Source organism: Haliotis rubra, unplaced genomic scaffold, assembly GCF_003918875.1.
Source record: "Haliotis rubra isolate DU_JTF1 unplaced genomic scaffold, ASM391887v1 Scf169, whole genome shotgun sequence".
Lineage (NCBI taxonomy): Eukaryota > Metazoa > Mollusca > Gastropoda > Lepetellida > Haliotidae > Haliotis > Haliotis rubra.
Window position 1 is genome coordinate 349,965 of NW_025765658.1, and position 23,988 is coordinate 373,952.

The 23,988-nt window shown below is 42.5% G+C and overlaps 1 protein-coding gene and 2 long non-coding RNA genes across 3 annotated transcripts in view; 1 reads left to right on the forward strand and 2 right to left on the reverse strand.

Annotated features, from left to right (window-relative positions):
• The window catches only part of LOC124272352 (vascular endothelial growth factor receptor kdr-like), a 462,777-nt gene that overhangs the window by 259,928 nt on the left and 178,861 nt on the right, over positions 1 to 23,988 (reverse strand). Inside the window, exons 8-9 of the mRNA XM_046707526.1 lie at positions 14,008 to 14,084; positions 13,109 to 13,277 (exon numbers count right to left, since the gene is read on the reverse strand). Coding sequence (XP_046563482.1) covers positions 13,109 to 13,277; positions 14,008 to 14,084 — 246 coding nt within the window. The remainder of the gene's footprint in view (positions 1 to 13,108; positions 13,278 to 14,007; positions 14,085 to 23,988) is intronic.
• LOC124272356 lies at positions 7,968 to 8,800 on the forward strand. The gene is made up of 3 exons (XR_006897316.1): positions 7,968 to 7,984; positions 8,109 to 8,424; positions 8,786 to 8,800. It is a non-coding gene; the product is annotated as an uncharacterized LOC124272356 (long non-coding RNA).
• Positions 9,148 to 10,510, reverse strand: LOC124272357. Its single transcript, XR_006897317.1, has 2 exons — positions 10,282 to 10,510; positions 9,148 to 10,095 (listed from the first exon to the last, which is right to left on the reverse strand). It is a non-coding gene; the product is annotated as an uncharacterized LOC124272357 (long non-coding RNA).

A 23,988-nucleotide genomic window follows, 5' to 3' on the forward strand; every position in this document is an offset into this window, starting at 1 on the left:
ATCCCCAAAGGGATGTCGAGGGGGTTCACTCGTGCCGGCATCGAACGCTTGAACGACTCGATTCGAACGTATGTGTGGGCGCTGTTGGGTGCGCAGACGCAAATGCATTCCAACATCATGGTAAAGGGACTGCTTACGACGCGCAGAAACAGTTCGTTGCTAATGTCGAGGATGCCATAGCCTCCCCGGTCCATCTACCTGGGGCCTTCCGGCGATACCAAGACGTGTTGGAATATGCCCGGTCGAAAGTCGACTACGTGTTCGACGTGGGACTGTACATGGCTCCGAGCGACATGCGACTGAGAATCAACAACGTGGTGGGCTACAACAACGAAATAGTCCTAGCCACGGCAGACCAAAAGTTGGGCGTCAACCCCGATGTCCATGCCCCCAACGTACCACCTCCCACGACCGGTGAAACGGGTATAGTCGTACCACCCCTGGAGTCCAGGGTTCAACTCACACCCCCACAGTCCCAGCCCCCACTCGTGCAGGCGTCCAATCAGCAGCACATCGACCGTAAAACAGAGCTGGTGGTCGGAGGGATCGCGGCCGGGGTGGGACTTATTCGGTTAAAAATTCCTTAGCCGCTACGTATGCCACGGCGACGATGGCTGCCCACAGGTTTTGACCGAGCCACGTGACAGTTTTAGCCAGCGTGCTAAGCAGCCACGAGACGATGCTACCCAGGATGCCGGGCAGGGCTTCGGCGGCCTTACCAGTGAGTTTAGCCAGGGCCTCCCCGAGTGATTTCAGGTGTTTTTTTATCCAGTCTCTGGCGCCCCCGCCACTTGGTGGTGTTGGGGGTGTGGGGGTACCCCCTGTCAATGACACCACCAGGGTTGATATGATGAAGCCCAATGCCGTCAGAATGCTGGCGATGGTGATCCCTTGCTCCCGGAACAGGATTCGGATCCTGTCAGCTAGTGTGGTGTCCTGGTAGAGGACTCGATCAATGGTTTCCCGCACACGGCTGATCTGGGATCGAAGCTGGTCTCGGAAGGAGGACGCCGTTTCCAGCCGGGTCCTCCTTTCCTCTTCCAAATTACGGATTGGTTCCTCGATGGTGGCTTTCAGAGACTCGTCCTCCGTTTCACTGAGTTTGGCCTTTTCATGGGCGATGTGGTCGTCTATCGCTTCCAGTTTGGCCGTGTTGTCCACGAGTGACCCACGAATGGTTTGCATGGCCATGTCCAGCCCCCGCAATTCCCGAACGGTAAATTCGAACCCGGGTAAGGGTTTGTTATGGTAGGTGGCCAACAGCTTTTCAATGCTATCAGCCATGTCTTGATCTGATGTGGCGCCCCTAGCGTCTTGCAGATCTTGAACGACCTCCGGGGGAAGGGCTTTAGGTCCTGCGCCACCGTAATCTATGAAGCCTAGTTCATCGCGGATAAAGTCACCCCCATGGCGACTGCTGAGTGTTGATAAGGCAAGCGGTTCTCTCGTGCGTTTGTTCACGAGATTGATCTCCGGGTGAGCCCTCAGTTGCAGCGTGCCCTTGCCATCAATAAAAAACTAGTCTCGTCCCCGCGGCTCGACGTAATTTTTATCGCCTTTTAAACCATCGTAAAACCCATTGATGGTTTGTTTGATGAGTTCAGCGCTCAAGTGGTTGCTCCCAAACGAGGTTTCCTGCTCGTCGAACGCCTGGGCACAATCATCCCACATATCATCCATCGGGATGTCCTCATGAACGCCTTCAGCCATTATTTATATTAAACTTTTATATTTTATCTATATAACAATGTATGGTAGAAAACTAGATCCTTTCTGAAGATCAAGAGAGCCTCTCGGCGTCAGAGCTGTGCGCCAGTCGGTGACCATCACCAACAACCCCAGCAAGATAGACCAGAACCAAACGCTGCTGGTAAGATTCCCAAACCTGGGTGAGAATGACCTCATCGTACCAGGCAAAGTTTGACTGACGTTCAACCTCACGTTGACCTCCGACAATGACAAACGCGAGCTAGTGCAGAACGTAGGTCGAGCCATCATCAAGAAAACCACCATCAAGATCAGCAGTAACGAGGTGTTGAGCATCGACGACAGCGACGTGTTTCACTGCTACGGGTACCTCTGGAAAAGCGAGGGAGAACGCGTCAATGACGTGTACCAAGGTATCAGCAAATCGACCCGGTTGCGCATTGGGTACGGCTTCACGGCAGACCAGCTAGACAAGATCTCGGACGGTGAAAAGGCCGTTTTACCAGGCCGCGCTGGGTGATAGGCTTGAATACGAGCTCACGTTTAACGACTACAGCAAAGTCGTGCGTACGCCGAACGGTGATGAAGCCAGTTACACCATCGACAACATCTCTCTGGTATTCGACATGGTCACTAGCCCAGAGCTGGCCAGGCAGGTTGGAAACCAGTATTCGGGGAAGGTGGCCATCCTGTACGACCGCATACTGAGGCATAGATTGGTCGTGCGGGATAAGAGCGACACTGTGTGGAATATCAACCAGAACGTGCCGGCGCGATCGATGAAAGGTATCCTGATTGTGCCTGTGGAGGATTACGAGCTGTTCCGAAGGGACAGCGAGAAGTTTTTCAACCCCGAGATTGAAAAGGTGGAAGTGACCATCGAGGGCGTGCCCAACCAGCTGTTCAGTCATGGTATGAGGGCATACCAGCAGTGGGATGAGATAAAAAAGCTACCGGCTATCAAACAACACCCACACATAACCAAAGACCTGGACCTATCCTCCGTGCAGATTGGTGAATACCTGACCACCAAGTATGCGCTATGGTTGGACATGCGATCCACGGACGATGATAAATTGCACGGCAGCAGTCGCCGCATCCACAACGGCAGCGAGGAGATAACAATCCAGATTACCAAGAAGGCTCAACCCGCGGGCAAATTGAAATTATATCTGTACGTTATTATGGACGCGCAACTTAATATAGACAATGGGAGATTCGTGCAAGCCATCTATTGATCTACCCCGCGACCTGCACTGCGCCATAGTGTGTGGGCAGACGGGCTGTGGAAGACCGTTTTCGTGCTGGATATGTGGGAGGGGTACTACCGGAATGTGTTTGATAACATCGTTATCATGTGCCCTACTCTGCACATGAATAGAACGTACACGGAAAGACCTTGGGTGATGACGGACCCGGACGTACACAGAGTCGACCCGGGGACACGTCTGCAGGACTGGTTGAAGGCTTATCACAACAAATTTAAAGGGGAGTCGACGCTGTTCATACTGGACGACTGCAGCTCTAATCGAGAGATAACAAAAAAGAGAGACATGCTATCGTACCTGGCCTTCTCCGACCGGCACGCAAAGCACAGCGTCTGGGTGCTAACGCAGAAGTTCAACTCGGTGTTGAAAGACCTCAGGGAGCAGACACGATGGGTGGCCTTATTCCACTGCAAGGACAGGGATTTGTTCGAGGAGTGTTTGAGAGAGAACGATGTGATGAATAAACATGATAGGGAATCGGTGAAGAAACAGCTCGCTGAAACTAAACATGCTAAGCTCGTGCTCAAGACCGACTAACCCGTGGCCTATAGGGTGTTTTAGCTTAGCAATGCTTAGCAATGCTTAGCAAAGCTTAGCAAATGCTTAGCAATTAATTGTTACAGTTCTATACGATGGGTGTTTTTGAAGTGTTAGTCGTGTGCAACTTAATCTTCATTTTGCTGTGTTTCACCTGCATCGGGTATTATATTATTAAAACTAAAACTTGCTTATTACATTATAAGATGGAGTGTGATGAATTGCTAGAACAACTGTTGGTTCCACAGGATCAACTGTCGCCACAGGTAAGTGACGACAAGCGAGAGAGACTGGTGGCGCTGGCTGTTGGTGGTAAAGCCAAACATTACTTTGGGGACTACACTCCCGATAAAATTCACAAAACGTCAGCCGAAGAAATCGATAAGCTGTACGCGAGATACGAGGCTAGACTCGGGGCCGAGATGACAAAGACTATAGGATCGGCTATGACCCAGATATACACTGGTATAGTGTCGTACTTCCTTCCCATTCCCCAGGAACGCCGACTTTACCTGTGGGAGGACCTTGAGAAAGACCCTTTTATTGAACACGCCTTGAGCTCTATCAGCTGCGTGGTGTACCACAAATACGGTATGTTTTCAGCCCCGGTGACGGCGGCGATTATCACAGCAAAGCATTGCCAATTTAAGGAGGGGAAAAATAATAATAATTGTATACAAGTAGATGCTGCCCAAGAAATGACACAGGAGAACCCTCAAGAGGAAACCCTCCCAAGGTGACCCCTACAGTCACCAGGCAGAAGAACCCTAAGAGAGTAGCTGCCGGTAAAAAAAGGTGGTCTAACCAACATAAGAGTAACTACGCTCCACTCCTGTTGATTGCAGGCGCAACTGCTGCCGTGGTTATCTCATGGTTATATAATAAACAACCACCCAGGGAGCCCCGGGAGGAGCCCCCACAATTTGAGGTCAACCCACATATCATGTTATAAATATATATTTTTTTATCATATACATAATGTCTGAGGGGAAAACGTTCGTCAACGACGCATACCACGCCACTGTGGTCGCTAGTCTAGCCGTAGGGTACGCTCAGTTGACCCAAATGGTGCTTAAACAACCGACTATCAAGCTAGATTTCAACCTGCAGGATATGGGTATGCTCATAATGAACCTTGGTATGGCGATGGCCACCAAGGACATCCTAGTAAAACAAGGGATCCTACCGGAAAATATTTTGAAGTAAATGTAACTATATATAGGATGGCTACGATCGCCATGATGGTCGGCGGGGCGTTAGTAAACGCCCTGGCATTTTCCGGGAGTAATTTCCTCTTCTCGAAACTACGGGAGTCGAACGCGGCCAAGATACAAGCTGAACAAAAGCGCCACGACCTGGCCTTTGAGAAATTTCATGCAGCGCAAGCCGAGTACGCGAAGAAACGTGTACAGAGGATCGATTACATTAATGAACAACTCAGGCGTGAGAACCATGCCGTTAAAACATTCCATGATGTCGACGACACAATGAGAGAATACTACCTACTAACAGGTAAACAGCTAGAACCACTCCCTCCTAAGCCCACATTCGCTCAGTACTACACACCATCCCCGGGGGCAAATGGACTGGGAATTGATCTTTATCGCGCTGGGTCTAGCAGCGACTGCGTTGGTTGTGAAACAATTAGACTAAGTACTCATATAAGTATACCAAAGATGAGACCCGCCCCGTACCGATGTCAGTACATATGTAGGGGGAAGGCTGAGACCTGTGGTAGGAAATGTAGGATGGAGGGTTATTGCTGTTTTCATAGAAATTGTTTTGTGAACTACACGTGTTCAGTGTGCGGTATTGGAGTGAGATGTCACTACTGTTTATGTAAAGACCACGGGGCAAACGTAGTCAGGCACCAGCTTATGTACGAGAAGAAAAAGGCCTACATAAACGAATGTATGCGCCTCCTTAGCATGGAGGTGTAGTGACCCAATTAGAGACTGTGTACACATAGGTATAATGATGTTCGTGGAAGTTGAGCCTAGAGAAAGTCGTTGCCTGAGAAGCTGGCAAATGGATGTGGGGGGAAAGTATAGATATCAGTGTCCTCAGACCTATTATTGTTGGTGAACTCTATAAAGCACTGGAGGAGGAGGGCTTCGCAGTTTCAATCATGGTGAAAGCAGGGACTTGTAATTACTTTGATGGTGGGAAAGGAGATGTGTATCAACTCGGGGATATAAAGGAGTTTGTTGACACCTCGTTGGAAATAATACAAAACACCCTCGCATGTTCCGGGGAGGGTATAATCGATGAGGTCTATTTAGATATTTACTTAACGCGCCTTATTATTTTTTGAGGGTTGGAGGAGTTACCTCCCTTGCCGGTGGCCCAATTAGAGATTGTATACGCTTTGGTATAACAATGCCTACTACTCGGGAGCTCAAGCAGATCTCCAGAGAGCGAGGTGTAATTGGTTACTCTCGAATGATCAAACCAGCGTTGTTGAGATTACTTAAAATACACCTCCCTCCCACGGTAAAACAACTAAAACTCCGAGCAAAAGAGCTTGGGTTGACGGGTTATTCCCCCCTGGGGAGAGCCGGGTTAGTCGCATTATTAAACGACCCCGTAGCAAAGCCCCACACTGTGAAACAACTCAAACAGGAGGCCCGCGAGATGGGGTTAATAGGTTATTCCCGTATGAGGAAGCCACAGCTTGTAGAACTATTACGGCAGAATAGAGCTATTGACCTAGAGTTCACTGAGCGCGCTGTAGGTAACTATTTGAGAGGCTGGCGAAGCATGTTGATAGGAACATAGACATCGCCGATATCAAGCCTCTAATCGCTGATAAAGTCAATGAGGAACTAAACGATTTGGGAAGTATAAAGTTTCAAATCACAGTGAAAATGTCACTCGATAAACAGCAGAAAGTGGGGGGAACCCCCAATGGGGGGTCATTGAGTACGTTCAGCCTTACTTCCGAGGTAACCGGATGTCGTGACTCATACCGAGACTATAGACGAGTCAATCGATATCAGTTTTCAGTAGATACGAGAATACCTAGAACGCTACACACACATGGGGTCCGGGTGGGTTGTTGATAAAATCGATAATGTCTATCTAGACATAGCTAACTACGTGCCATTCAGAGGGGGGTCGTACATAGACATACCCAATAGCTTTCACCAGGCCGACCTCCTATTCCTACCCCACGACAAGAGGTACAAGTATGCCCTAACCGTCGTGGACGTGGCCAGTCGCTACAAGGAAGCCGAACCCTTGACCCCGAAAGACTCTGCCCAGGTAGCCAGAGGATTCGAACGCATGTACAAACGCAGTCCGCTGACGTGGCCCACAGAGCTGCAAGTCGACCCCGGGCGGGAGTTCATGGGTGCCGTGTCACACCTGCTAGACAAACACGATACCAAAGTCAGACGTGGCACGGCCGGGGCTCATCGCAGCCAAGCCATAGTTGAGAGATTCAATAGAACTTTGGCCGAGCGCTTATTCGGGCATCAGTATGCGAGAGATGGCCAACCCAGGGAAATGATCGACTGAATGGGTAGCGCGGTTACCTCAGGTGGTGTCGCCTATCAACCACGAAACCATCCGTCTCACCGGCAAGAAACCAGCAGACGCTATCAAACTAAAATCAATAGTGGCAGAGTCGGCTGCACCATTGCGTGGGAAGGAGAAACAGATACCCGATAGGGCCCCCGTGAGGTACCTGTACCAGCCGGGGGAACACGAAGGGGACACTCGGAAACGAGCCACCAATCCGATATGGTCAGTCAAAACTTACAACATAGATAAAGTAGACATCAAAGCCGACGAGCCGAACTTGTACTACTTGAGAGATGGGCCAGGGAGAGGTTTCGTCAGAGAGGAATTATTAGTCATACCGTACGGCACAATGTTACCCCCCCAAGCAAAATATTTAACACTTACCAAGTAATCCCCCAATAGTATCCTATAACCAGCTCGCATTAAACTGTTTCCTGTCAACACGACATAGGGTAATCACAATAGTGCCATGTGATCAGGAAAGTGCTAGTTCACGGTCATAGCGACACTATTGTGTCACGTGGGGTCGGGAAGTTAACTGGGGGTTCAAAAGTAGTAGACAATGGAGGGCGAGATCTAAGGGCCTGACAAAAGCTTTATTTGTGAAATAAAGCTTTGCAGAGGCTTTTGTTGGACTTGGTCTCGGACCGCTATTGTATCTACTACTTGTTGATTTTAATTTTGAATTACTTAAGAGGTGTGCATGATAAATTGTGCAAATATGTAACTTTTTTCAAAGGTAGTCAGGTGCAACTTGCATTAGAATATATATGATCATGCATTTGGTATCTCAGTGTTGATTAACATGTTAATTTGTTGAAATTATGGTATACTAATCATGCGGTTGGGCTCTTATATACAGATATTAAACACATTTCAGGTTCGTGAGTGGTTCCAGGTGTGGACCCAGGGATATCAGCTATTGACAGATGTAGGATGATATATATGTGAGTTGATTTAGAACTTCCTCTGTGGACTACAGATCTATTGTGATATTCATAATGAAAGCTACGGCTGATAAAACCTTAACTCTCTTAACTTCATGAATTGCTATATTTCTTATGTTTACAGGTTCAAGAAATTCCTTCTGTCTCTGGCTGACTTGTCCACCTTCCCTCCAGTGGGTTTACATGTCACAGGATACCAAGTACCTCTCTGGGAGGCAACCACTGCATCAGCTGATGCTGACATGTTCATGTATGCCATTTGCAAGTGTCAGACCTACAACAACTTTAAGGGGCTCTGAGTAGTCAGCCATGCCAAAAAACTGACATGTCTTGCAACTATGCCAGGTGCCAGGAATGGACGGCCTCCTCATCTGAGTGGAGCTTGAGGTCAACTTTGCCAAACTTTATGGGGAGAGCATTGTAAGACAAGATCCCACCAGGTAAGTCCCACACCGTACTAGGAAGGCTGGTGTTGTTTGACATTTAAAAGTCATATATGTTTAACTAGTGGCGTTTTCTAACAAACACTGGCTGATAGTTTTGTTTACCTTTACTTTTTACTATTAATAGCAGTGTGGTAGCTTATTGTTTAGATGACTAACTCATCAGTGCGCCGTGGTTTACAGTGTGATTCCACAGGTTTAACTATTTGATCATCTGATTTTTCAACTGATTGCTTTCTTGCAGAAGTCTTGGTGTGAGATTTTCAAGTATAATAATGTTGGTCCTCTTCCATCACAGTTGAGCCCCTTACACACACACATTCCATTCCACTAAAAGTGTTCTTCAATCCTATTACAGGACCACTTGTTTGATGCCCCCAGTAGGCTACATTGTGTGAGGAAACCCAAGCAGGGTATGTCAAGCCTGCATGAACCTGGTCTTGGAGCTACCACAAAGTCAAGGAAAGCAAGATAAAGCGACTAATAAGAGCTGGTCTTTCTGTTGCCCACTGTGATGAACATGTGTCCAAAAGTTGAATCTGTTATGTTTTTACATATGCACTTTCATAATGTGTAAATATGGGAATTGGTAAGTTGGACATGATGTGATGTTGTGTCTTACGTAAACAGAAAATAACACATTTTTACCTGCTGGTTATCATTGGACAAAGAAAGTCATATTCAGATTTGTTAATGAATAAAACATTTGAACTTCATATATGGCTGTAAATATATCTTTATTAGAAGTTAACATGGTTGATAAAAACAACATTAAAATACAGATCATTGCACTTATTTGTTAGTTATCTTTGCCATTATCACATAGCTAACCTGGTTAGCCTGGCAAGCATCCTTCCTACTACTTCCAGAACACAAAGTCACATGAACAAACATTACAAGCATGCACAAGTATTTTCCAACATCAACAAGAATTTACAACCTCTAACACCAGAAAAAGAACTTTGAGGAAATTCTATGAGTAAATCTAAACAAATGAACATCAAATAAGCAAAGGTGGTATGGTTATAGTGGCAAATATAATTCGGGTTTCCAAATTACGTAGTTGGGAATCTGACAACTGGCCATGGTCATTCATTCTACCAATAAAGAAATGTCATGACAGATTGTTATGAGTTTACCACAACCTGTATTTGGGTGCATGCTCATCATGGAGCAGACTGTGGATTTTTTCCCTTGGAAGCGAACCACTTCTCACAATCACCACATTCAAATTCTTTGGCTTCACTTTTTTTTGGGTAGAGAAAGACTTGTCACATGCTCCTTCATATGCTCGTGCATACCAGATACCCCGAAATGTAACTTTACTGCAAACCTTGCACTTGACAACACCAGTCTGTTTGTGTACTTTAGCAAACTTCAGCGTTTGGTTGATAAGGAAAGACTTCCCACACAATTCACATGAGAATTTGACATCTTTAGTGTGGCGCCTTACTTGCAGGTTCAAGGAGCCTTAGGTCTAGACAATCTTCCCTCAGATCCCACACTGTAAAGATGGTTTATTTGTAGGTTTGTGCTCAGTCTCTGCTGCAGCAAAAAATGTCTCATCTATCCTGGAAGCGTTGATCTGTGTCTCATCTTAGTGAGACACATCCAGGAAACTTGTGTCAACTTGTTGCTCAAGTCTTGAACACTTCTGTAGACTGTGATCTGTAAGTGTCAAACCAAGAGAATAACATGAAATAAATTCAGAAAATATTAATCAAAACTAATTATTATGAGTTTATTTTAAAGAATGAAAAGGGGTGTGTGTGTGTTATGTTTGTCACATATATTTACAATCTAATTTAACCGAAAAAAACCCAAGAGAACTGAAACTGAAGGGCAATAATCTACCTCTTTGAGTGAGAATCGCAGCTGGTGACTCTGGCACATTGGAAGATTTTGGTATTGGTCAGACTCCATGTATAATCTCTGTCGACGGAGTTTCAGGAACCGTAGGGAGGTCACAACTATCAGACATCACGCCCATCTGTCCACCAGATCCCAGCACACTCGGCGACTGTGTATGTGCCACAACAAACATGATGGTCTGGTAAGTGTATATGTTAAACAAAGTAATATAGGTTCAATCACAATTAGACATGAATAAAATGCATACTGTCCGCACTCTCTTCCAGGTTTAAAATGAATACGTTACAAATATGGGGCAATATACAAGTTAACTGCATTCTGGAAAATCAATGGAAATATTGCTCAAGTCGTCATCGAGCGAGCCAGCTCCCCTTCCACAAAATCCCCAATACCATTCGGAAAGATTTCCGCCCGTAACCTATATATATTTTAACCATTCTTTGCCTAAGAATAGGCCTATGGTTTTTATAAAAACAAACTAAATCTAACCCAAAACCCTAAACCTAACCCAAACCCTAAACCCTCGAAATAATCCTAATAAATAGAATTCATTTCAAGCAGGGGTTACGGGTGGAACTCTTACCGATAAATTTTCTAAAGCTATGTAAGAATTCACTCAAAGCAAAGGAGGTTGGCAGCCTCATTCCGCCAACCTCAGCGTGAAATCTGTTTGACTTCCATACAAAAACGCAGATAATGGACACAAAATACATTTTTTACGAAGATGAAGTATTGCTATCAAAGGGGGGGTGATAATGTGCGCTCAATGCACACTACCTTCTAAATCAGAATTACATTCTGTGCAGCTAAGCATTGATTGAAACACTTACCCTTTTCTCTGCTCCTCTGTTGGCAGCCATTTTTCGCTCGCTGTGACGACAGGAAGTGTTGGCGTTGTTCGGCAAAATGTGGAATTTATTGGAGATGACCGAAAGTTTTCGGCTGCCGATGTTTTAAGTGCCAATAACGGTTCCAAGTGCTTCCGATGCCAACCGCTTTTACAACGATAGTTGCTGCATTCACAACACATTTAATGCTAAACACACGATATAGTTTACTTTACATCCAAAAAAGCTTCTTTTTAAATCAAATAGATTGGAGGGCCTGTAACTGGTACAATGTCTCCTACAGGAATGGCAACAATTTACGCCTAACATCATTCGTCGTCTTGCATCATCAATGTTTTGTAAACTTAATCAATTTTAAAATATAATGGTAAGGCATAGTTGAAATCATGCGACAGTCTTAAGTCTGTATATAGCAGACCCTGACCAGTAACAATTCCAGAAACTCATCCTTTCTACAGATTCAAGGTGTTGGCAGTGAACTGCACAAAGTGTTAGGTTCAGTTGTGTTAGATATTGTCACTGAGGATCAGAAAGTTTCACAAAAATTCTGTATAAGCACATTTAGGTTATCACTGATGCAGCATCTAGATGGTGTGAAGCCTTTCTCCTCAGGACCCAAGATGTCATATGTTCTTGTGAGAGAAATATTTTGCCAGTATTGTGCTCCAAGGACCTTAATTTCAGACAGAGGTCAGAACTTTACGTCAAAACTAATCAAGGCCTTTTTGTGAACTTATGAAATTTACTCTTACTAGTCCATACCATCCCCAAACAAATAGCTGTGTAGAGCCTATTGTAACAAAACTATAAATGATTGGCCCTGTTTTCTTCCAATCATTATGATTGCCTATCGAATGGCCCCAAATTCATCAACACAAAAGTTCCCTTTTGTTATGCTTTTCAGCAGAGAAATTTATAAGTTCACAAGATGTTTCATTAATTCCAGAAGAAAATGTAGGCCACAACATCAAAAGCTACCTTTCACAATTGCCTGAGAAATTAGACATTACAGGAACAAATGCATCTGAAAACACTGCTATATTGTTAAAAAGTTGAAAAAGGCCTTTGGAACAAATGAACTAGAAACTGGTATGGCAACTATTACACCATCCGTTTAGGTTGAAAATTCACTAACAAACTATGCCAAAGTTCTAATGCGTAATTACACAAACCATTGGTCCTTGCCAACCATCTGAAGCCATATTTTGATCCTCAGTATCCTTCAGAACCATATTGCAACAACACCACAATATGGATTCAGGAGTCACAGATGACAATGAGGAACCAGTCAATGACACACAGCTTGACAATGCCCAGTCAACAAGTTCTACCAATGCACAACAGAAAGGTAGGAAAGTCAATTCAACACCCAAGACAGGCAATCAAAAGATTCCAACCAAGAAATAGAAAGGCATTCTGGAAAATCTCGGGTTCTACAACCATCCCAACAACCTTCTTCAAGCAATGACACCAAGGTTTTCAATGTGTGACATTATGATCAACAAGTGTGGAGACAGATGGCAACAAATTATGAAGTAAACAGTGCTGACATGTAATGTAGTTATTCCTTCCAGTGTCTGTTGGGTTCTATGGGTTTTGAGGTAAAGAACATGATAACAATGACACATGTGGGTTATTCATGAGAATTATGGAATTATTATAATGGATGGACAGACAGACAGACAAATGGATGACATCCTTCGTTTTCAGTCAGGTGAGCTAAAAAGGAAACACAAATTACTCATGTGTTCTCAGTGTTCCAAGTCACAGTATGGTTCTAGCAATTTACAGAATGTGCTAGCTTTCTGGTCTCTGTGGTTTCTGATAAAAGTGAGTGACAGTTTTAGGTTTTCCGGACACTGAAAAACTAACATTATCAAATTGCAAGCGGGGATTAACAGCCCAAGCAAACTTACGTCCCCAAAATTTCAAGCTGAAGAAAGATGACAGTGGATACTTACCACAGATAGCATAACTATGGTTTGTATGGTCAAGACAGCTGAGGGTTTGGAAGCGAACTGTCGCCGGCTTACTGTTGACCTTATAAAATCTGTCAAAGGTATGCACCTGGACACTGTAGTTCCGACCAAACATTAAGTTCACCAGTTCGTACTTGAACTCAGGCCATTCCTGGACAACATGAAAAAAATATTAGTATAATTCAGTAAATAACATTCAGATTTATTAATATTTAGCACTCACCTGTCACCAAGTTAGCATAGACATGTACCACACAAAAACAAGATCTTGCAGCTTGCATTTATGTGTTGAGTCAAACAAAAGTGAGAGTTAAATTGTTGGCCGCACATGGCCCATAATTTATCTGCCTTTGAAAATGTTTCCTTGTTTGAAATGAAGGATGTTTTTGTGACATGCGCGCTGTTATGTGGCAGTAGATTTTTAAGTAGGTCTAACATAATTATTATTATGCTGATATTTGTATAGCACCAATATCCAGCTCAGCTGCTCAAAGGTGCTTTCCATTGATCATTGGATGTCAATCTCAAACAGCACATCTTACAACTCATCATACAACTCTTACAGCCACTAGGCACACCGAGTTAATGTGGCTTTCCCATCCTTACGAGGTACCCATTCACAGTTGGGTGGACTGGGACACATAGTCACACTACTTTGTTTGCTGCATGTTGCTGTACCCGCAACTAAGTGTTTGCACATATTCATGTGGCCAACATCTGGTCATTAACCAACAGATTCAGGGTTCTTTTAAGTGCACAGGGTTGTGTACTGTACACTAGGGGTTGAGACAACACTGAAAGAGTCTGCACACAAAGTTGACTCATAAGTGTGGCAGACACCAGTTCTTATAATCAGCTAAATTCTGTCAAGAATAACTTACTGGTATATCCCTTGCATGAAAGGAATCTTTCATGTCCCCATCTCCCATCCAGTAAAGCTTAAAGAAGCAGCCACCTCCTGTAAAATAGGGCCAGTACTTTTCAAAATAAAATCTATTCATTAAAAATGCACATTTTACATTTCAACAATGATAAAATAAGTTCATTTCAAAGTCATTATATGACAAACTGCAGGAATGCTGTTGTATTGGCAGACGTTTGATTGCTGAACAAATTCGTAATGAGTTGCATGATGTGTGATGTTGGCAGCTTGAGATGTCCCATGAGAATAAAAGCATGTGTGACAAACACGTCCTTTTCTGTTTCTCCACTCCTTACTAGCAAAACCAACTAAACCATACAAGTGCTGTACATCATAAGTCAGGGATGTAAATGAATAATGTGGACAGCAATAACAATTAACATGAATTCTGACATGCTTAAGTTTGTATGATGTAGTTCTTAATCTAAGGGCCTCATTTAAGGTCTGGTTTATGACAATTACAAAAGAGTTTCATAGACTAATAATAACATGTTTTGTCTTGAAAGACTGAAATTAGATAAAATTTTCATAATTTACAATGATTTCTAACACTTCATGAACCACATCATGTCTAATGTGTTGGAAAATTTGTGTACATACACCTATTGTCTGTAAAATTAAAAATTACTTACACACAACTCATTAATTTGTATAACATAACAGGATAGACATCAAACCATAACATTCATGTATATGATCTACTGTAAATAAAATAACAATATCATGATTATATAAAACCGATGCTATAAACAGAGTTCATTGCAAGATTCCAGCTATATCATATACATGTGATAATGAATCACATTTAAACAGTGATGATACCAAGAAAAGGTGAACATATTTTTGCCTACTGGTGACACTTATAGACATACAGGGAATTGCACTGGGCAGTGCTCAAAAGAAACTATACACTGCAAAATATTACGTAAACATTCACAAACATAAAAATGACGTGATAAAACTATGCTGAACCATGTCACTCATGTTCAAACCCATCCTTTCCGGTGTAACAGACGTGGATTGCTCTGTCTTGCGGAAACTACATGTTAAATGTGTGGTTCTACTTTGCGTTGTGTTTTTCCCTTCCAACTGGCATGTTTACCACAAGAGGGTACGCTCCAGGTATAAACCTGTAAATCCGTGAGCAGAATTTCTCCTCCACGCTGTTTCCCAGTTACGAGATGCAGCCTTGCAATTCAGGACATAAGACAAAATTCATATCACCATTTTATTTACACCAGAACTCCAAACGGAACAAACGATACAAAATATATTGCTGGTAAGTTTAACCAATATCCAAATTAAATTAACAACCACGATCCCCACCTAATATAAATCTAGAATACTACAACTGTCTCTTAACAGCGGTAGTTGGTTTGTAAATAACCACCCGTCCTTCCCGCCTCCTAACAATTACCCTGTATATATACATAAATATATCCCTAAAACTAAATACCTTTATTCCCCTCAACCACCTATACCTATGTCTACCCTCCTACTTCCTAAGTGCTTCCTAAGTAAGAGAAGGGGATCAACTGTTTCATCTCGAAACAAGGACTGGTCCGTCATGGAGCAAATTCTCCTTTATCACAAACTAAACTGATAAGCTGTATCGTCTCGAAACAAGGGCTCACCTATCCTCAGGTGTCGCCAAGTCAGACAATAAAACACCTGTTGCGCGCTCCTTATATACGCAATAGCGGGCCTGTCCCACTAAGCTGGGAGCACACCCCGACCCTTGGAATGCAACCTTTCAGTGCTTGCAGCCAATCGCTGCGCCGAAACGGCGAGCGAAACCAAACAAACCAGCGACAGCCGTAACCCGCATGTCTCTGCGAACACCGGTAAGAAAAATCCATTTAATATACCAGAATTTATACCCCCCAACTAAGTTACCAACGCTAGCCCACCCCTTTCTAATATCTATAGCACCTATTATACTTATCCCCCGTTACACCGGGAACAAACGGCGAAACAAGTTAGCAAATCACGTAAATGTCTCAAAAAATCCAAAATGACCCTTTCTGTCGTAACACAAAATGCGAAAACAGCCTTCATTACATGTGAACAACCCAGTTGTAAAAGAACACCAAAAATGTAGCACATTTGAGGCAATTGAAAGAGAAAGAGAGACAGCTGTGGGAATGGCTCAACAAGGAGCTAACCACACCATCATTGCCAAAACCTTCGGCTGCACCCACGCAACTGTCATCAGACTGATACAATGACTAAGACAAACAGGCAATAAGTCAGACAGGCCTAGGAGTGGCCAACCAAATGTGACAACGCCCAGTGATGATCGCCACATCTGGGCAATTCATCTGAGAAATAATTTTGTAACGGTGACGACAACGGCAGCGATGACAACTAGGACACTGTCTCAGTCGACATACAGTGTACTGGTGACTATAAGAAACCTACCTCAGAGTGTATCTGACTCTTCAAAACTGATGTCATCGATTGACATGGGCCAAGCGAGTACAAATGTATGATTGGCGATTGTGATATACACTGATGAGAGTAGGTTCTGCCTGTACAGTAATGAATGCCAGGCTCATGTTTATAGACAAGTAGTGGAACGTTTAGTGTCGAATTGCATTCAGTTATGGGAATACCTAGATCGACAAATCAGAAGACAACCAGCACCACCTGTCACCGCTCAACAACTGGAACAATGTTTCCTACAGGAATGGCAATGGATCATGCAAACATCATTCATAGTCTTATGTCATTAATGCGTCAACATGTTTTTGCATGTATTGAAGCTAATGGTGGTCACACTCAATATTGGTTCAACATTTGACAACATTTAGCAGAAGAAAAATGCCTTTGTGTAAAAGTTCAGACTATGATACCACGTGTCTTTTAGTGACAGTCAAACAGTACTTTTGGCTTTGTATGAAATGAAATTGTGTATGTTTGCTAAACAGATGTTCATTTATATATGCTTTTCTTTTTAAGTTTGGTTAAACACACTGTATACTTTCTTTTGAACACTAGTTCATTTGACCTTGACATGTCAATTTGGGAAATGGATGAAGGAGAAAAGCCATCAAACATGTATCATGGGATAAATGTGAGCATGAAATTCATATGAAAAGTGCAGGTATCACTTGCTTAAATTGATAAAGTGACATATTAGTACTTGTGTAACGTGAGGTGACTGTGTGCTAAACCCTTCTACCTCGGTCACTTGGTTTGACCACCCCTCTAGTCTGGGGCTGATGTAGCTAAAGATTGGTATTCAATGATAAGTCTGGTATGTCATTCAAGTCCCTTTTTAGGAATACAGTTGAACCCCGTTTATCCGGACATTTTGGTTACACTTGGAAATCGTCCGGATAGCGAGGCGTGCGGTTAACTGGATCAAACAAGCAAAACGTAACGACAATGTATATTGAAAATTTATTCATGTATGTACATCAATAAGTCAATAGTCAAAACATATAATCATAACATATAAATGGATACCAATAAAATTTCTTTCAGCATGTTAATTCACGTTATACATTTTACATAGCACATCTTACTTGACTCGATATCACATATCACATATAGCACATTATTTCCTTCAAATGTCTGTGATAGATGTCTGCTTCCTTGGTTTATTTCTTCAAGTCTCTTCAACAAGTCCATCAATAAATTCACTGAACCTTCGTTGCCATTGCATTCATAGATGGCCAACAGACGTAACAACTGTTTGTTGTTCATCGTCATCTCACTGGTCGCCTGTCGGTGGCTGCGGTGTGTTGATGATTTCTTCGTCGCCGTCACTTCGTGGTAACTGCTGCATCAAATTCCACAGCTCAGCTTAATCCTAATCCTAATTAACATGAGTTTTCATTACTGATGAGATGTTCTCACATCTGCCACCACTGAAGTGACACGCGTCCCTAGTGTTTTGATGGGTAAGTAATCAATTCACATCAAACGCCTGCCGAGAGACTAACAATGAATACACTTAGTCATGCGGTAAACAATACAAAACATATACATGCACATGTGCACAGATCCTTCCATCCGGATAACTGGATTATTTTTCAATGGAAATCTATGGGAATGGTTTGAAACTTCTCCATCCAGGTCTGGAAGCACGGGGTCCGGCTAAGCAAGTACAATTACTGAAGGCAAGTTTCGTTTCACCTAAAAATCGTCCGGAAGGCGGGGTTTCCAGATATACGGGGTCCGAGTAAACGGGGTTGGACTGTATAACACATACAATGGTCCTCAGCAATGTTTTCCTGTCTTGCCTGACACAGATTCGCAAGAATACCTAGAACTTGATAGCATTCACTTATTCACACTTACAACATATAACTCTTTAACTGCATCATAACCATTTTCTCAACATACAAATAGAACCTCTCTAGCCAATGGTTGGGCCCAGAATCGTGCAATATAAACAAAATAGTATTGATGACAATTCTGACTCCTCCTACTGAATGTCCTATGTTATACAAAAATAAGTCATATCCCATCTTCTCAGGCCCATTCTGTTCACAGTCTACATTCTCCCCATTGATGACATTATCAGGAGGCATTTCACTGGTTTCCACATATATATGCGGACGATACGCAGCTCTACATTGCCTTTGAATCAGATGATGTTTCACTCAATATCAACAAACTTGAGCTCTGCATTCAGGAAATCAAACTCCAACTATTTGATGTTGAATGAGGAGAAGACAGAGTTCCTTTTCATTGGCTCCAAACATCAGCTCATAAAGTTGATGACTGCTTCTCCATCACCTTCACTTCGTATTGGCGACACAGACATCCTACCATCAGAAAGTGCCAGGAATCTTGGTGTCATCCTCGATTCCAACATGCCCATGGATGCACACATAACCTCCATCAGTAGAGCCTGCCAGTACAACATCCATAATATCAGCAAAGTCTGCCATTACCTCGATACTGACACCTGCCGTGTCACTTCTAAACTCGACTACTGTAATTCACTATATGCCAACCTCTCTACTAAATCACACCAGAAACTACAAACAATCCAAATCTCCGCTGCTAGATGTATCATCCACACTCATTGTCATGCCCTTATCACCCCAGTACTACAGTCTCTACACTGGCTCCCCATCTCTGCAAGAATTTCCTTCAAAATCCTCCTCCTGACTCATGACTGCCTCTACAACAATAACTGTCCCTACTATCTCAAACAACTCATCTCCATGTATGTACCCCAGCGAAGTCTCTGATCCTCCTCTGACTCTACCCTCACCCGACACAGATCTCCAAACCAACTGTCTGACCAAACCTTCTCCTTTGCCAGCCCACTGTGGAACTCTCCTACAAGGGAAATCAGGAACACTTCATCGAAAGAAATATTTATATCTCTGCGAAAAACCCATCTGTCCAGTGCTGCCTTTCTGTAAAACCGACATCAACCCATATTTCCTTCCCAATATTGTCACAGCGCCACTGACCATCTCAACATGGATATTAGGTGCTTTATAAATAAAATATTATCATTATGTGGGCAGAAGATACTATATTTTGGTATAGCTGCTATTACATCAAATTCTTCCTCTTCCTCAATTTTCTTAGTAACAGCCACATCCTGAAGATGTTAATTCTGTTCTTTGAGCAATTTAGTATCTCTATAGAATCATCAACTATAGGTTTCACAGGTTTATCAATGATTTGTCCTTTCCATATTTAATACAACCGGTTTGTACCTATACTGAACAGTTTCTGAACATAAAGCAGTAGACTTTTTGCCTTCCATTTCCACTATTTTTTGGATGTCCTCAAGTTTTTTTATTCCAACATTGTACCAGTAAAGTATATATACTATTGTTTTTTGTTATATCTCTAACAGCAAATGATTGGTAAATGCTTAGCAAATGCTTGGCAAATGAAGCAAAATGCAAGTGTTTTCTGGTTTGAAAAGTTTGTATCAGTATCCTGTATAATCAGTGCAGTTCAACCCCTACAATCTTTTTCTCTCACTTTCCAAAATAACATTAAACCGTGTTATTTCTGCCCCAAACAGCCTCGGTACTCACCCTTGACACCCATTCTGCACACACTGCAGGTATAGTATTCTACTTCTCCTCCTCAGAAATGCAATACTTGCCATTTAGTAATACCATCATCTCCAATGGGAGTCCCAGCACATTTATCTTCTATCTTCCCAAGTACTTTCTTATTTACTGTGCTTTACAATGGATGGTATTTTGGGTAATCTCTTGTGTTATACATGTCTATTTTTTCTGCCATGTCTTTGAACACATCCTGAGTTTGAATTTCCATCAGCAGCGAATCAGTGTCTGTATATAGCTCATCACAATTGTCCCCATATTGCTTGTTGAGTTTGTATGCAATGTCGCAGAGTCATTGTAGAATATTTTACTTCTGTTGAAAGCTGGACTTGCAATAATTTTATCCTCCTTGTTGGACCAGAATAGTTTGACATCAACTTGTTTCCTTAGGTTCACCATAGTTTTCATTCAGGCTCTTTGGTCAAACTTGCAAAAGTATGGTGTATTTTCTTCAATTTCATTCCAACTGACAGGTACACCTGCAGGTTTCCATAGTGCACAATTTATTTTCTTTTGACCATCCAATTTGGCATAATTTTATTCACCTTGGTCAGATTGTTGTTCCCCAACAGTTTGTGTTGATAGTCAGATATCCATTCCTGGTTGACCATCAATTGTTCTAGGGCTAAAGGATAACTGTTATGTGTTTTGTGAAGTTCTCTAGGGTATTCCATGTCACATCCTTTGTCTGAATCTGAGGGAATGTCGGATACCGTCAGCTCCGAAGGAATACCCACTCAAACCCACCAGCCAGTAGTGCTTAGCTCATTGCCCACCCATACAAATTGTTTGCATCAAGTACAAAATGTGCTTGGACTTGAATCGTGTCGCCCTACAAGTTTGTTGTTGGCTTTGGAATAACGTTTTGCAACCATGAATGAGAGCACACCTAATGAGAAAACGAGCCAAATATATGTATAAAGATACTGTTTTATTTCAGTCTCAGTTCACTTAGCATATATACATTGAAATATAAAACACATAAGATACATAGAAGGCGTAAGCCACGAGTGGTAACGGGAGAGTATATGGACAGATTTTATTTAATCATGTTACAACATGCTACATTTTACAGGAATTTTAAATAGTTACATCATATTACGAAATGTTACAAAATATTACAAAATTTTAAATATACATACACATCAGCAAACTGTCTAACAGTTAACATTCCATTTTGAAACTGGTGTCTCAGTTCTTGCAGATGACATTCCAGGTATCAGTATTTCTTCTTCGTGGGTTGTCTTTGGCCTTCGGCATATTGCACCAACGAGGTGTAGGAATAAACTTATGTTCAAGTTGAGCATTAGCCATTTCGAAATCGAATTACACTTTCATGCATCTTCTCATTATATATCCCCACTTTATTAGAGGGGAACTGATCCAGAGCGATTGTTTCTCGCCAAAATTCGAATTACCAAACCAAACTGCAAGCTGGTCGGTATCTGCTCCCTCGACCGTGACGGACACAGGGACTGGGCTTCTGGCCACCTTGACAAAATTTCTTCAACCCAAACAGCGGGACACTGGGAAGGGTGGATGCTCATCAGATGCTGTTATTTAAGAATACCCCCGGTAGTTCCTGTCTGATTGCAATAAAGTATCCAAGCAGTGTATGCTTTTCGGATTTTCTAATGCATAGATGGCATAGTGACTGATCCAATTTGATCTTATTTCTGTTTTTTTACCTCGATATTTAATCATGCCATGTAAACATATGATGTCTATTACATATTATATTTATGACAAATGAAAATTTACTTAGGTATATACAATTTTAACTTCAGTACACATCAAATGCTTATATGTATTTCTTATGCAACAATGAAGTTCCGTTCGTATCCTCCAAACAGTGTCGGCCCATAAGTTTTTCAGGCAATTAACATTGCATGCAATTCAGCGATTACTACTCCCTTTGCTGTAACCAGTGTTTGGTGGTATAAACCTACACGTTATTCGTCATCATTCACTTGATGGTCAAGTAATTAATTTATAACAGGTATGATGGTAATACCACCAAGATTACCCGACAAAGGTTCCCATTTCGCATTTCTTGTGTCTGGAGTAAATACTCAGCATTATGAATTAAGGTCTGATGTGACAAATGTATTACATGTTATGTAATATGCGCATGGAAGTGCAACAAGACGAATTATCAGCTGAGATACAAAAACAAACATTGATCAAAGGATTAACCGATAACACGCTGATTGATTAATTACTTTTATCTTGCACAGCGGATTTGTGAAAAGGTAGTGTTTATGTATGTAGATTTACTAATATATACTGATTACACCCTGTCGTAAAGTACCTGTGTAAAAACAACATCTTTCCTTCAGTGGATTAACTGCCAGTACGTTGGTCACTGATTCGTTAAGGCGTGAAGTTTCGCTGTCAAACCTGGGACAGCTAGCTGCACCAGTTAAGGGTAGTTATGTAAATGCAATCACCTGAGAGAAGTACAGAACAAGTAACATTCTTGAACACTAATGCCACAATCAACTAAGAAAAAAGGATGGAGAAGAAGCATTATCCGTTGAGACGTATGAATGCAATATTTAAAAAAAGGTTACGTCATGAGCAGGATGGCAGAAGTAGCTTTACCAATTACTTGCAAAGAATATATGCCCACATATACATAACATTTTCTTATTGTATTTCATCATGGCTGAGAAAGGTACAAATTTAGATAATTTAGATGGTAGGAGATCAGGTGGAGAATTGTTGCAGGATGGATATAGGTATCTGAGTCGAACTGCCAACAGGAATGGTACCATTATATGGAGATGTCAGTGCCTGAAAACAGCCTCAGTCACTACAACAGCAGATGGGACTGTTGCCAGATGAGGGGACAAACAGCATACACATCCAGACCAAAGCTCTATTGGTTCCTATATCCTTACCAGTAATGTCAAAATACGGGCACGAGAAGAGCTGACAAGTGTACCAAAGTTCAGTCAACATTGGGAAAACTGGCTAGATCAATTACAGAAGTGAGAAATTTCACTGTCAAATTTGGGACTGTCAAAATCGGGACTAAACCTTTGTGGATATTGATGGATACATTCCTCGAACAAGGTAATAGTCTGACATTGTTGCAGACTTTAGTCTGTTTTATTTCTAATACATTGTATTTGCATTGTGTTTTTATTCATTTGTGGTAGCATTCAACAGAATCATTTTTTTTCGCAGTGTAGCGTAATGAAACAGACAACATACACTAGGTCATACCTAGGGCGTGTGTGAAATATGATTCATGTTGGCATTCTATAAAATGTCTAGATATTACAGTCATGTTATGTTCAAAATTCAAGTCCTTGATTCGTACGGCTGTCCTTGGATTCAACCGCCGACAAGCATGCCACCAAAACGCCGAGCAGCTATCAACCATCGTTTGGTGAGAGGGTTGAAGCGACCACGGGACACTACTGGAACACCGAGGGAGGTGAATGGAGTACCAATCACCATGGATGCATCAGCAGATGGTGAGTTTCATTACGTTCCTCGTACTAATAATTTTGTGTCCATACCGTCATGCATTTTGACTTCCACCGTGACCGACTCCAACCAAACGGATCACGCATTACCGAACCCACACAATGTTAATGAGCCGATAAGAGAGCAATTGCAGCAAATTTGGGCGCTTTTGGTGCAGTCAAGAGCCAATAACTCCGGCCATTCGTCTTCTGTGAGCGCTGCCAATTTCCCCGCGCATACCTTCGCTGAGTGCGAGCGAGGCAGGGTTAACCCGTCTTCTCAGAGCGAGGCTCCTGGTGACACATCAACCAATCAAATGCTACCTTTGGGGGAATCCCTTGTCTTCCACGTGGAAGCCATTGATGCACACGTCAAACAACAAACAAGGGAAAAAGTATGGAGAGGTG